The 14,389-nt window shown below is 37.8% G+C and overlaps 1 protein-coding gene across 5 annotated transcripts in view; it reads left to right on the forward strand.

The window, feature by feature from the left end:
• The window catches only part of COBLL1 (cordon-bleu WH2 repeat protein like 1), a 155,108-nt gene extending 143,359 nt beyond the window's left edge, over window positions 1–11,749 (forward strand). For 4 of the 5 annotated variants that reach the window (XM_019480442.2, XM_019480445.2, XM_019480440.2 and 1 more), the window contains exons 11-14: window positions 37–122; window positions 1,586–3,192; window positions 5,871–6,047; window positions 10,446–11,749. In XM_019480442.2, coding sequence (XP_019335987.2) covers window positions 37–122; window positions 1,586–3,192; window positions 5,871–6,047; window positions 10,446–10,532 — 1,957 coding nt within the window. In that variant the 3' untranslated portion in view covers window positions 10,533–11,749. The remainder of the gene's footprint in view (window positions 1–36; window positions 123–1,585; window positions 3,193–5,870; window positions 6,048–10,445) is intronic. The other variant, XM_019480441.2, reaches the window with a different exon arrangement.
• Window positions 11,750–14,389: the final 2,640 nt, after the last annotated feature.

Genomic DNA, 14,389 nt, shown 5'->3' on the forward strand with positions numbered 1-14,389 from the left:
AGATATCAATATATATAATACAATGTTTTTTTGCAGCAAACCACAGAGTAAGATTGGCAGTCTGCAGGTTACGTTTGAAAATGACAGAGAGTTGGAAATACTGGATCAAAATAAAAATGATAGTGAGTAATTCCTACATGTTTCTTACACTTCAACTAAAGTTTAAGATAATTATCATTGTTTGTAAAGGGAAAAATATTTCATAATTGTGCCTTTCGTATTAAAAATCACATCACTGATCTACACTAGCTGTAAATTGGAGCAGAATAATAGAAGCGACTTAAAAGTGAACTATGCATGTGTGCTTAACTATAGTAGTATACTGACCCTTTTTAAAATTATTCCACATATAAGAAAACAGTATTCCAAAAATTTAACACATCAACCCATCAACAGCTACAGTTTTAACCCTTTCACAGCTACTGCTGAATTAGCATAGCTTTTGGCTCAGTTTTTCTCCTCCATATGGCCAGGGTTCAGCTACAGTGACTCTGTGCTGTGGCAGGTAAGATTCTGGAAACAATCTTTTTATTTCATTTTTCCTTCCCAAAATAAGGTCCATGCCTAATTGGGCATGTGTGGTATGCAGGAAAATAAGGTAAGCTGAATAGTGCCAATAATTGAAATGTGGATTTTGCTGGAATTTTCCAGCCAGTTCTAAAAATGAATTATCTTTTTCCCCATGGATTTTGTGATCCTATGACTTAATCTGCTGCTTAATCTATATGACAGTTAACTAACTACAAAAATATATTACCTTTTAATAGTAGCAATTTAAAAGCTCCAAGTGTTAATTGGAGAGTTTTTATTAATTCATAGACTATTTTATATTAACGTGGGCCAATATGAGACAGAAAATGGAAGAAACTTGTTTGTTCCCTTGAACTAAGGCTTTGAAAACTTTAGTTTCAACTGAAATTTGCTTAATGTTGACTGAACCAAAATTTCAGACATTGGCATCTTTGAAATCTGGAAAAGTTCAGATGTAAGCCAGATCCCAGATTTTTAGACATGCCTGACTATTAAATGTCTGGAAAACTGACTTGGCAGTAATGCGAATGTCCAGTCATTGTATAACTGCTTCATTACTCAGATATAGTAGGTACATTTAACAAATTGCACCTTTTGATGTGAACAGGAACATTTAAAAAAAAAAAAAGACAAAGCAAACAAATAGTTCTTGCAATTTTGCTGGAGTTAAACCAGATTTACAGGATATATGTTTGAATAGTGTTTACATGTTGTGAACCAGATGCTTTCTCTTGTGCAGAAAATCACTAGCACTTTTTCAAAGAATCTGAAAAACACTTTTGTCTGGTGTATTCATGACACTTAAGTCTCACTGCATAGCATAGCTAAGATTTTTTTTTTCTTTTAATAGAAATTGATAAATTTAACCAGGCCTAATCAAGGGGAAAAATATATTTTAATCATTGGAAGGTGGGTAGTGAAGGAAAATTTTAATAATACTCAGGAACTATTTCTCGGAGTAAATTAAGATATGGGGCTTAATGATTTAAACATAAGATCAGGCTGTTAAAAAATGTATTCATTCCAAAATAATCTTCTCTTTTTTAATATGAAGAGCACATTGATACAAGACTTCTTCCAACAACCACAGTAGAAAACAAACTTCAAATGGGAGAAATTAATACAGTCGATGTTGGAGAAAATAAAAAACTTGAAGTTGGCAGACTATCAAACTGCCATGCACATAATGATGTCTGTATAAATCATGAATATAATCAAATGATTTTAGGAATACAAGATCAGAAGCTGAATCAAGCCAACTTGGACATAGTGAAAACTCAGGATGTTGCAATTCAGACAACTCCATTTGATAGTAGTTTTGGGAGGACAATAACAGAAATGAATCTTCATCAAGATAACTCATCTTCCTTCAAAAGAGCAGCTGATGAGCAGAATTTGGATATAGACAGTACACCCTGTATATCAGCTGCAGAAATGGAAAAGACTGTACACACTTCAACAGAAATAACTTGTCAGAAACCAGAAGTTATGCACGACAAAACACTTGCCATAAAATCTCAGAGTAATGTACATGTGAATGATAGTTGCCTTGTCTCTTCAGAGAGAGATGCAGACAGTTCAGTTGGTTCTCCTACAAACTCCTATCCACTTTATAGACAAGGCTTCAAACCCAAACCAAAGCCATCTAATGAAATTACAAGAGACTATATACCCAAAATTGGAATGACTACCTATAAAATAGTGCCTCCAAAATCCTTGGAAATATTGAAGAGTTTGGAGTCAGAGACTATGTCAGATACTAAAGATCAGGAAGGAGTTGCTTTGGGTACCCCCACTAAGTGTGAGAGCTCAAAAGAATTTGGAGTGCAAACAGAAACTCCTTGTATTTTAAAAACTTCAGCATCTGGTTTAAAATATGAAGCTGTATTGGCAGGAAATGATCAGCTGTGTGAAAGTAGCAGCATCACTGACTGTGTTATAACCTCTCAATTTGGGATTACTACTGAAAGCAAGCAAACGGAAACAAAGGCTTACAGGTCTCCTACAAACAGTGGCAGAGTTCAGTTGATGGTGAACTCGGATAATTCAAATACTTCTCCTGAGACTTTAGAAAAATCAAATGCATTAAGTCCTACAACAAAACCTACTTCTTTTTACTTACAGATGCAAAAAAGGGCTTCAAGCCATTACGTCACATCTGCAGTTGCCAGAAGTGCCAGTGCTGCTTGTAGTTCTACTCGAAATGAGTCCAAGAGTACAGAGGCGGAAAAAAATCCATCACCAGATCAAACTAGTCTCCCTTCAAATAAAACAAACAACTTCCCTTCCCAGTCAGATGCAGGAAAAAGTGATGATAAAAAAACTGAAGAACATTGCATTTCACCTCTTAAAACATTTAAACCTTTGAGTTTTCCTTCCTGTCAGCCAGCCACATTAAACTTAAAATCTCTAAGAACTTTTGCTGTTCCAAAGCCATACTCCAATGCTAGGCCATCCCCTTTTGCTCTTGCCGTCTCATCAGCAGTCAGAAGATCGCAGTCATTTAATAAACCACGCCCTGTCACCAGTCAGCTGTCAAAAGAGGAATCTCCTGTCGAACTTTCCTCTGCAACTTTCACAGCTGAAGTTAAGAAGAACCATTCTCTACAGAATTCGATAGGAGATTCACAAGTCCTTATTATGGATAAGGTAAACTTTACGGTGCGTTTTTTTTTTTTTTTTTTTTTTTTTTTGTTTTTTTTTTTTTTTTTTTTTTGAGCATCTGTAACATATCTCATGATAGAGGTAAGACTCACTTTTTCCCTTCCTAAAACAATTTAGACTTTTGGCAGACATTGATGTTAGCATACTGTTAGATCATGTGTCCTTATGGTACAGCAGTAGCATGTACGATATTTTTGGGAATTTGAAAGCAAGATTTTCTTGTACAGCATTTAACGTAAAATTTGTCTACTTTCAAATCTTAGAGTGAATTCTCAAACTTTTAAGCAAAAATATTAAAAGATATACATGGATCAAAAAGAATGTTTTTCATATGTTTAATAAAGGATTTCAAATTCTACCCATAAAATTTTTTTTAATGATGTCAACTATTTGGTCCCACCCAAATCACAGTTGAGTGAAAATGGTATGTGTTTAAGCCTTGGTTTATTTCATAAGTTGCCTTCATAAGTATGAGTTTTTTTTGGTCCAAAACTGAGGAGTTTGAAAAATCTCACCTCCAACCAACAGAGGTTTGCCAGTAAAACCTCTAGCACAAATGAAATTATACAGGCAAAAATATCCTTTGGGTGGTGTTAGTTATTGCATCCAGATAGCTGGTTTTGCTGGTCTAAGCTGCATCTCCAATACTGAGGTAGCCCTAACAGTAAACCATAAGGAAGCTAAGAAGTATACATAAATCCTAAGGAAGCTGATTGATTTCCTTGTGTTGTCTTGCACAAGTCATTTATATCGTCCTGACAGGAATCATAATTTCCATTTGTTATGGACACTGAACTGAGATGCTAATCCCAGAAATGCATGCACAGTGGATTCAAAATATGATTATGCTTGACTCCGTTTTAGGGTGGTGTTATATAGACCTTACGTTTCATAGAGGTCAGATGTCCATATGAACTCCTTTGGTCTTGCCTCCTTCTTGTTAGGGATCAGATATCCAGCTTTGGTGCTTCTTGATTTGGGGGCAGCCAGATGGTGGCTCTTTATCAATGTGACCCCCAAGTGAGCTGTTGCACAGTGCATTGTATAGACTTTAATATATTATTTTCTTTTAATACATGCATTAATAAGTAATGTAGTTAAAATTAGAGGTGTGCTGATATATCGGTCCATATTGGATTGGCACCGATAAAAGGAAAACTGACATTATCGGCAATCGGCTTTTTTGGCTGGGTAGCCAATAATGTTACCAATAAATGCTGTATGCATGTGCGCAGTGGCAGCATGCATGTAGCCAGGAATGCAGCCCATTAGCTTGAAGAACAGCAATCGGCTGGTAAGTCTGTGGTGGGGAAGGGGCATGGGGGTGTGCGCAGTGGTGGGGAGCTGCCTCCCACCCCCCTGTCCCCTGCAGATGAACCACCTGCAGCTCCGTCCTATGCCCCTCCCCACCCAGGCTGGGCAGTGCGTGCCCCAGTCCTACCCCCTCCCACACCATGGGGGCCTTGATCTGCCCCTCCCCCATACTCCACCCCCCCCCGACTTACTGGCCATACACTGCTCTCCAAGCTGCTGGGTTGCATATTGGCTATCGTATCGGTATTGGCCGATATGGCTGGTTAATAATCGGTCATCGGTATCAGCCAATAAAATCTTTATTGCTACACCCCTAGCTCAAATTGTTACCTAAAGCAGTTGTGGCCAACCTGGGGCATGACAAGACTCTGTTGCACATAGCAGATTAGGGAGGGGACAGGCAGCAGAGCAGCAGATTGGGCAGGGACAGGACAGGGCTGCAGTTTGGGCAAGACTTTAGGATAGCAGTGGCACTAAGAGAGGGTGAATGCCTAGTTTGTAGTACACCTGCCAAAAAGACTGGCCCCCCATTTATCTAAAATAACATCATTGAACCATATGATTTATTTTTTATTAAGGGTTGTATTCTGTCAAGGCCATGTGAATTAATTTTTGTGCCTTTCAAATTCAGGCTGACACCATTGAATCAGTTTTCAGTTCATATTTTGAAGTTTTTTTTTATTTTTAAAGTGAAAGCTGAGGTCCAAGAGAGTAAAAGGGCAGCTTAGGACTGTGGGCAGGCCCAATCTTAGCCATGCTGGTATCCATATTAATTCATATACTAAGTTTTAGAATACACATGTAAACCACAGAAAATTGGGGCTGGAAGGGAGTCCAAACCCCTGAATCCTAAACATGAATGATTTGGTTACCCTCTTCATCCTGTGGTACAGAAGAAGCTGCCTGTTTCCCAAAACTCTCTAAGACCCGGTAAAGGGCTTGCAGGCAAACGAGCAGGAAAATTGGGTTTCTGTAGTTTACATGTGTGGGAAAAATTTTCACATTAATTAAGCTACATAAATAACAATAAGGGGAAAATTCATAACTTCTAAAAACTTGTTGAGAAAGTATCCTCTTTTAACTCTTTCCTTGAATCCTTTTGACTCCCAAATTTTGTTTTGAAAATTCATGAGTCATTTATGGCATTATCAGTTTGGGGGTATATGCCCCCACACATAACTTGTAAGATGCAAATATATAAGTAGCAGTTGTCTTTAATGAATGAAGCAAAACTTTAGAATGATAGTAGAACATTGTATGTAAAGTATACAGTGTGTTGTATATAATATTTAGCCAGACTGCTTCCTATTGCCACTCATGACCTAACAATTGGTTTGTTGTTTGTTTTTTTTTGTTCATAGAAAATTAGCTTTGCAGACAATGATCAGAACAGGCAGGTTCAACGTTCAACTGACCACCCTACTGCTACTTTTAAGAAGCAAGCTGCTTTATCAATCCAACACCCTGACCCAGAACAGATTCACCAGTGTGTGCTGGCTGCAATACGCTCTGGTGATGCTGCTGCCAAATTGAAAAGGGTGAGGTTTTTTTTTTTTATCATTACATCATTGTAATTGACTAACAGTAGTTATTTGAAAACTTAACAAATTCATTTCTAAAGCAGTCTGTCTCAATTTTAAGACAGAGAAGTCTTCTGAAGGTGGGGTTTTGTTAAGCCGGTGCAAATATATAAAGGTATCTGAAAAAGTTTTATGCTGACATGTTTTCAGATAGAGATATTATGATCTTTCTGAAATAAATTTGTTGTTATTATGGACTCATTTGAGCCCCTCTGTTTAACAAACTGCTCCAAAACATGCCTGTGTTTAAATGCTTTAATGAATAGGTATGGATTTTAAGACTTTTGCTGTACCTAAAATTAAATTAACTACAGCCTCCCACAAGAGTTCACAAGCAAAAGTTGAAAATCAGTTTCTTGTGGATTGTAGACTACTTATCATATAGTACTGGTAGGTGTTTTTGGTCAGTGATTCCAGGGGGGAATTACACAGAGATCACTTTTTTCATATTATCTTTGCAAAAACTCTGATTTAAATACATTCATTTTCTTTTTAATTTCCTGTTTTCCCAACCCACCCCTTCACCCCTTCCCCAGGGAACTCTTAGCTTTGATACAAGTCTTTGTGTGTTTAAAAAAATGCAACCTGTAGCTATATGATTAGTACATACTAGGCGCAACTACATTAGATGCCATGTAGCTGTAGCATTGGCAGGCACAAACTATGACGCCAATGCTGTGTTGCCATAGCAATGAGCTATGTCGACATAGCTCGTCGCTTTGGCAACATAGCATCTAAAAATAACCATGAGCCGCCGGGACTGTGCAGTATCCATAGGTAGTTCGCAGTCATTTGCAGACCTAAAGCAAGCACCAATGCAAGTACCAAATGACTGCCCAGTACCAAATGCATGGTCCTGGGCACATGTAGATGTGCACACATGATCACAAAACCCATTATGGAGGTTTGTGGGCTGTCAGGAATGTTGTTTTGTTTTGTTGTACTGATATGGTATCTGTGGTTTCATTGGAAACCCCATGTTATACCATATTCATTTATGCTGCTTATCACTGTAAAGATTATAGTATGCTGTCTATATATATCTTGATAATTTTGGACATGGGTTAGTCAAGGGACTGAGGCATGCATACTTATACTATTGCCACTTGCAGACAAGCAAAAGAAGACATTATTGGGTTGGGCACCCAGTTCTGCCTGTAATGAGGAAAGAAGTTCCCCTATAGAAAAGGCATCTGAGAGAAATGGCCATCAGGAAGAGGAATTTCAGGTGCCTCAGGCAGACCAGACATTTCTGGGAATTCATGAGCAATTAGAATAATTTTATGGGAGGTGGTGAGGTGGGCAGGGAGATTAGCTTGGAGGCTTTTTAGACCCCACCTAAGGTAGAATCGAGGTCTTTGGATCCCAGACTTTGAAGAGTTCAGGCCTCAGACACCAGGGCTTGTACAGTCAGCAGGAGGCTGATCTCTAAAACCACTAGTAGGACTCTCAGAGGGGCTAGGGTGTAGTGAGATGAGTAAGCAAGAAACTTTTCTTATCTTGTTCTTCTGTCTTCAAAACTATGGTCACTTTTGCTTGTATAATTCTTTTTTTTCCCCCATAATGATAAGGGTTTACTTGTTGCTGTTTTGTTTCATTACTCATTGCCTGTGGTGAAGAGTGATCTCTGGGCAAGTGATATTCCAGGTTAATCTTTTTTCTACAGAAAAGGGGATGTAAAATTTTCTTTCACAGCCTAAAGAGGAGGCCACCTAGAGCTGATTCACTTTCTGCAGCTGTGAGGTCTAGTATAAGAGCACTTGAGCTGAGGTTTGTGAAGAGTTATCCCAGGTCTGTTCCTTGGTATAGCAGTGGTACAGCAGGGAGAAACTCGGGGCTTCAGGAATTTGTGATGTGTACTCTGATAATTTCCTACTTCTAGAACATAGGTTTACAAGGAAGAGGCATCCAAATGAAACAGCATATTTTGGGTTTATTTTTCAAGGACAAAAACATTAATTGTGTTGCTTCATGCTTCAATGGAGCATGACTGGAGATGGAGGGCTTGCAAAATGTGCAATTGTCACTTGTTCCCATGAGTAACTGGACATCCCCAGAAGTCTGTTCTGTCTCAGCTCTTTCTTTATAGAAAAAGAAAAGTATTATTTTTAATAATCCCATACTTTTAACTTATTTCCCCTCATTTTAATGTCATTTTGCAAGTCTCTTATCTGTTTTGTTAAAAACCTTTAAAAAATAAGCTGAGCAGGCTTGTTCAATCTTGTGTTTTGGCTTGCTTTGCTTATACTCCAGGTTTTTTCTTTTGTGGCAGTTTCATGCAGAAGCTAATTTCTCTGCAGAAGCTAATTTGTCTTCAGAAGCTCTAGTATTTTCTGTGAAAACACCCTCAACCCCAAATGTGCTTAAAATATATTAGGAAAGACTTAATAGAAACAATTGCTTTCCTAGGAGAAGTTAGATTCAGGAGAAAGTGGATTTCCTGGCTTTCTATATTTTGGCACCCATCTTCATCCTACTTGAGGCAGCAAACCTGCCATTTTATCTGAAGCTTGACAGTGGAATGGCATTTTAAAGGTCCCCATGCTTGGCATCTCCTTGGCAAAACAAAAAGATAATTCTGAAATGCCATAATTTTTGGCATGCCAGGATGATTCAGTGTTATCTAGTGGTTGCTAAGAGTGGCAAACTAATAACTTTATAGTAGTAAATCATCTGCCAACTAATTACAAATCAATTAAGAACCATGCTTATTAATCAACTTTTGAAATTTCATAGTCTGAGTAGAAGTCTGACCCTATCTGGTTTGCAAGGAATATGGTTGTCTTCTGTTGTGTTTTTTATTATTGAAATTTATTGCAACATTATTCTACACATAACTGCATTGTGGACAGTAAAGTGAGAAATAAATTTAAAAATTCTCTACTACTGCCTTAGCATCTGAAAACGTTGTATTCAATTCAAGGAAAACAACCCAAATAGATTGAATACTTAAAAAAAAAAAGTAACAAATGGGCTCTTAATATATTTGTTCAATATTTTCCTTTGGTCAAGTTGCACTAGATGACAGAAACGTGTCTACAAGAAAACATGTGAGATCATTTAAAACCATTTATGTTGGAAAGGAAAGAGCGTGCTGAGATTAAACTATAACATTTTTATATTTTTAGTAGAATGCTTGTTTTAAGGGAGTATTGAAAGGTTAAAGAAGCCGAAGCTGTACCTCCAAGTATTCTGCAGCATAGGGAACTGAGTTTTGTGAAGCCTGTTCAGATGAGGGAGCAACTGAGATTCCAAAATTTGTAAAACATTAATGACTGCACTGTTCTCTCTCTCTCTCAAAAAAAAAAAAAAAAAAAAAAAAAGGGAGGTGAAGTATGATTCAGGGGCAAGGGAGGAAGCTTGATATCAACTGTATTTTTAGATCTGTTGTGCTGATTAATTCAGACAATGTTTTTATTAAATGTTTAAAATTAAGAGAAGAGCATATCGTAACAAATGGGAAAACAAAACACTTACATCAGTGGGATAACATCAAGATAGTGATCCGGGTGTGGAAAGAACACTGTGAGTGAATGAACTCCATAGCTTCCTTTAATTGATGCTGTGGGTGAAAATGGGCTAATATTTGGTCATGTTGAATGAGGAAAAAGGTGTATCACGTGCATTCCACGTCCCTCCTCTTGCTCATATCTCTAAGGGAAGCATTCAAAAAATGAGACAAATGCTAGCAAAGCCACCCAAGTTTCCCCCCCCCCCCCAAATAACCTGTCAGCATGCAGAGCCAATATTTGTGGCCCTTTGTGCTGTGGATCTTTCCAGTTGAATAAAGACCTCAGTAGTGACTAGCTTAAGTGGATCACATAAGGTAGTTTTTTAATTATTTTCCTCCCTCCAGAATAACTGTGCTGTGCTAGTCTAAAATCTGTTTCTGGATTGCAGAACACCCACAAGTCCCACTGACTAATTGGAATTGTTGGTCTATGTGGAATGACTGAAAATTGGGCCTTTGCCTTAATTCAAGATTCACACTTAGTACCATTTAAAAATCTGCTTCGTTATTTTGGAAAGCGTCTAAAACAAGAAGTCTGTCTGGAATCAGTTCTACTGAGTGCTTGTTTAAGGGAAGGTATACTGGTTTAACATTTTTCTTCAAGATGTCAGCAGATCTCCAGACTCTAGATAATGGTATTATGTAGACTCTTAATGAAGAGACTTGCACCCTTAATTCTGTTTAAAATGTACATGCCACAGTAGTACTAAAATAATTTTCTTTGAGAAATAATAAATTGAACTGCAAATGTTGCTGCATTTGTAATAAACAAATGGGTAAGGAGATTTTTTTTTTTTATAAGTCAACAAGTATTTCTATTAAAAAGTTATTTTTCTTTCTTCTAGGTTGGAGCTCCATCCAGCACAATCTCTATCAATGGAAGGTCCATGCTCAGTCACTCATACTCCACAGAAGCAAAATATAATCACTAGATATTATACCAAATGTTTTGCACTTTACTGTTACTTCATAGACAGACTTAATACTAATGGCAAATTATTGAAAATGTAAATGCAAGTGTATGTTAATATATACTGTCAATGAAAATATAGGAATTTCATGCTGGGATTCCTAATGCCTGGGAAAGATTTATTAGAATGTAATTTATAGTTATATTTTGCCTTTTTTTCTCGAAGTCGGAAATGCTGCTTCAGAACTTAAAACAAGGTGCAAATGTTTTTATTATTATTGATGAACGAATCAAAAGTTGATTTCAACTTTGTACCTTCAGGAGTGAATGACAGCAACATGCTGAGAAATACTGATTAAGAGAAGTCTGAGAATTTCAGATCCTTAATTTTGTAATTTTATAATACTTATGTTAACAAATTTTGTAAACTTAAATAATCTCTACCACTTGTTGCCTCCAATGTCACTTTAAGTTAAATGTTGTAGTAATTAATAGAAAATGATAATTATGTTCACTGAAGCACACTCTAGCCTCTCTTAGAAAGTATATTTTTTCTTTTTTTCCACTAAAAGTTGGGCCCACCATTTTGTTTTTAATCTCTTTAACTACTTTTTCTGGTATTGAACAAAAAATCAGGGCATAAATTATTTAAAGTGGGGTTTTTTTTTCTTTCATTCTATTTTAAGATTTTTCTTAATAATATGGCTTTTCTCATTCTACTATTGAGTAATTTTTGTGTATAGCATTATTCTAACATTCTAATAATCATTGTCTTCTGTATACCTTTTTAAATACTTCCATACATGCCAAGACTTAATGGTAGCAAAATTAAGATTTTGATACTTTATGAAAGAAATAAAAGTTCCTTCATGAAGTATAACTAATTAATTGTAAAATCTTTGAAATTATTCATATGAAAAATTATTATTTTAAATTAGAACAATAATTCAAAGCTTACAAAGCTTATTTCAATGTCTAAAATCTTCTGTTATTCAATAAACATTTGATACTGAAATAAAATTATACAGTTAATTTGGAACGTGTATATATAGATCTATAACTTTTTGTATTTCCTGTCAGGATGATATATTTTCAAGGGAAGAAATGGTTCATTTGTAATCATAGCTACAATCCAGCTACTGTATAGAGGATGTCTACTGTAAAATCTGAGTTTTGTGCTATTTCCAAAAAAAATTTCATGTTGGCTTATGGTTAAATAAAAGTAATTGTTGAGTTTTATACTTTTAACAATATATTTATTTTGTACAGTATAAACATTCTATAATATTCAGTGGGGGGGTGGGGGTTAATTGAAGGAACTTATAAGAGTAGATTTTTTTTTTTTAATGGCTGACTGCCAAACTTTTTGTTCAGTAACCTGCAATCAGTTTACATTACTTCACTAGCCAGGAGTGAACTATTTGTCACAACTTGGAAAAAAAAATAGGTAACTTATTCGTAAAACTTAACAAGAATTCATAAATACCATAGTTCATGAGCATTTATTCATACACTTTTGTCTCATGTTTCTTTCCCTTCCTTTACAGTTTACAGTAAAAGTGTAACTCCTCTTTTTTTTAACCGTATCAGACCTGATACCGAATTGCGAATGGAAAAAAAGAGATTATCACTTTCTGTTTCGGCAGATCTTAGAGAGCTTATTCCAAAAGAACCAAAGTGCTACACCAGAAAACATGGTAACATAACAGGTGGCTACTTTTTCTAAGTTTTTGTCTTTTATGCTTAACTTTATCTAAGATAAAGATGCTCCTTTATCTCCAGGGAAGGTAGAAAAAAGAAGGAACCTTTGCTGATTACCAGACTAAAATTGTAGCTCTCCTCAGGAGGCTGAATACAAAGCATCAAACATTTATATAATTTACTGTTTCCACCACTAAAGGAATACCTTTCCATTTGCACCTTCATGTTTAATGCTTCAGTTTTTTGCCAGAATGTTCAAAAAGCTCCTTGCATGACCGTAATTCAGTTTTAGCACACTGTAGTTTTAGACTATCTGACCTTTTCATAAGCTGGTACCCATGGAGTCTAATTCTTTTAAGTAAGAAGGGAAACTCAACTTAATCTTCCTTAGATGTTGACTGCTTTTTTTAACCTTTCGGTCGGACCTCCACACTAACTATATTCCTTTTGTCCGTACCTGCAAAATGACCCATTGAGAATGTGTCAGTACTAGCTTGCCCTGTCTTTTATTGTACGCAGTAGAATATGCATAAGTTGAAAGGATGCCACCACTATGAATGTGAACTCTAGAAGGCAAGTATACCAGCAGTGTGTCATACATAGTAGGAAAGGTATATTAAAACCAGAAGGAAAATAGCTCCCTTAAGCAATGTTTATTTCCTTGTATTGAAAACGTATACATAACATCTTCATGATAACAAACTGAAGTCCCTCCCATATAGCATTTACAAAATCATTCTAATCCCAGCAAGGTTAAAAAGTCACCTTTATACTTCTTGACAGGTTTGGAGTTGGTTAAACATTGAACCTTGACTGCAAAATAGACAACAGTTGTTTATGAAGTTGTCCTACACAAAGTTGTGTGCTTGTGTTTTACCATCTAAAATTTTTCTTTTTTTAAATCCTTAATACCAGACAGTGATTTATGTATTTTTAATATTCTTGATGGCCTTTGACATGATACTGGAGACTGAATAATAGGGGCGCATCGATAGAGATTTTGGGGGCCAATATTAACTGATATTTAAGGAGGCATATTAGCCAATACTGATCCGATACAGCTGCCATCAGGTGATAAGTCTGGTGTGGTGGAAGGGGAGGAGGAGGGGCAGATCAACACCCCCTGCAGCGAGGGAGGGGGAAGCGACAAGTGCTGCCCAGCTGTGGGGTGGCAGGACCGAGGCGCAGCTCATGTGGTAGGGGCAGCTCCTGCTGCTGTTTGCACCCCGGGAGGGTGTGTGGGGGGGTGTATGCCCCCAGATTTGTGCAGCATGGCGGAGGCGGCAGTTGCAGAGCCAGCGCTGTGCGGGGCTTTTCTTGCTGGGGGCTGGTCTCGGAGCAGGCTCTGGCGGAACTGGGAGGAGGCTGCAGCCACCCCAAACTTTGCTACAGCTCTGCTCCCAGCCCTGCATCACCGCTCGGCGCAGCTATGGCTTTTTGTGGTGCTTGGGTGGAGGCAGCACGAGGCTGGGAACAAAGCTGTGGTAAAATTTGGGGTGGCTGCAGCCTCTTCCCAGTGCTGCCAGAGCCCACTCTGAGCTCACCCCTTGGCAAGAAAAGCCCTGTGCACACTGCACAAATCTTTGGGCACACACCCCCCCTGCCCAGCCAACTGGGATGCAAGAAGCGGCAGGAGCTGCCCCCACCCCACAAGCCTCACCTCTGCCCTGGATGGGCAGCACCTGCCCCTGCCCCCTCCCTCAGCACAGGGGTGTTTGATCTGCCCCCCCCCACACCCCATCCGTGTCCCCTCCCCTTCTGACTTACCAGCTGGCAGCAGCTCTTCACTCTGGTGGCTCTGCTCTGTGCTGCACTGTGGCTGCACACAGCACAGGCATTTATTGGCTCCGTCAGGCTGATATCCGATATAGGCAATTTTCTTCACATTGGTACCAATCTGATATCGGACCAATGTATTAGTGCACCTCTACTGAATAATGTTCATGGATATGCAGGAAATGAGTACTGCTGTGGTATGAATTGCACCCATGAGATCCAGTCCCATACCAGGGAAAAAGCTTTTATTTATTTATTTTATTTTGTCTCAGCAAATCTGGCAACAGCACAAAACAAGGCAGCTACTGGGTACATACAAGCATTACATTTAAATCTACCTAGCCAAGGTTAGGTTGATCCAGATGCTCAGTCATGCAGTCATTTGCAGGGCTTAAATCACAC

The sequence above is a fragment of the Alligator mississippiensis genome, chromosome 4 (genome assembly GCF_030867095.1).
Source record: "Alligator mississippiensis isolate rAllMis1 chromosome 4, rAllMis1, whole genome shotgun sequence".
NCBI classification, from domain to species: domain Eukaryota; kingdom Metazoa; phylum Chordata; order Crocodylia; family Alligatoridae; genus Alligator; species Alligator mississippiensis.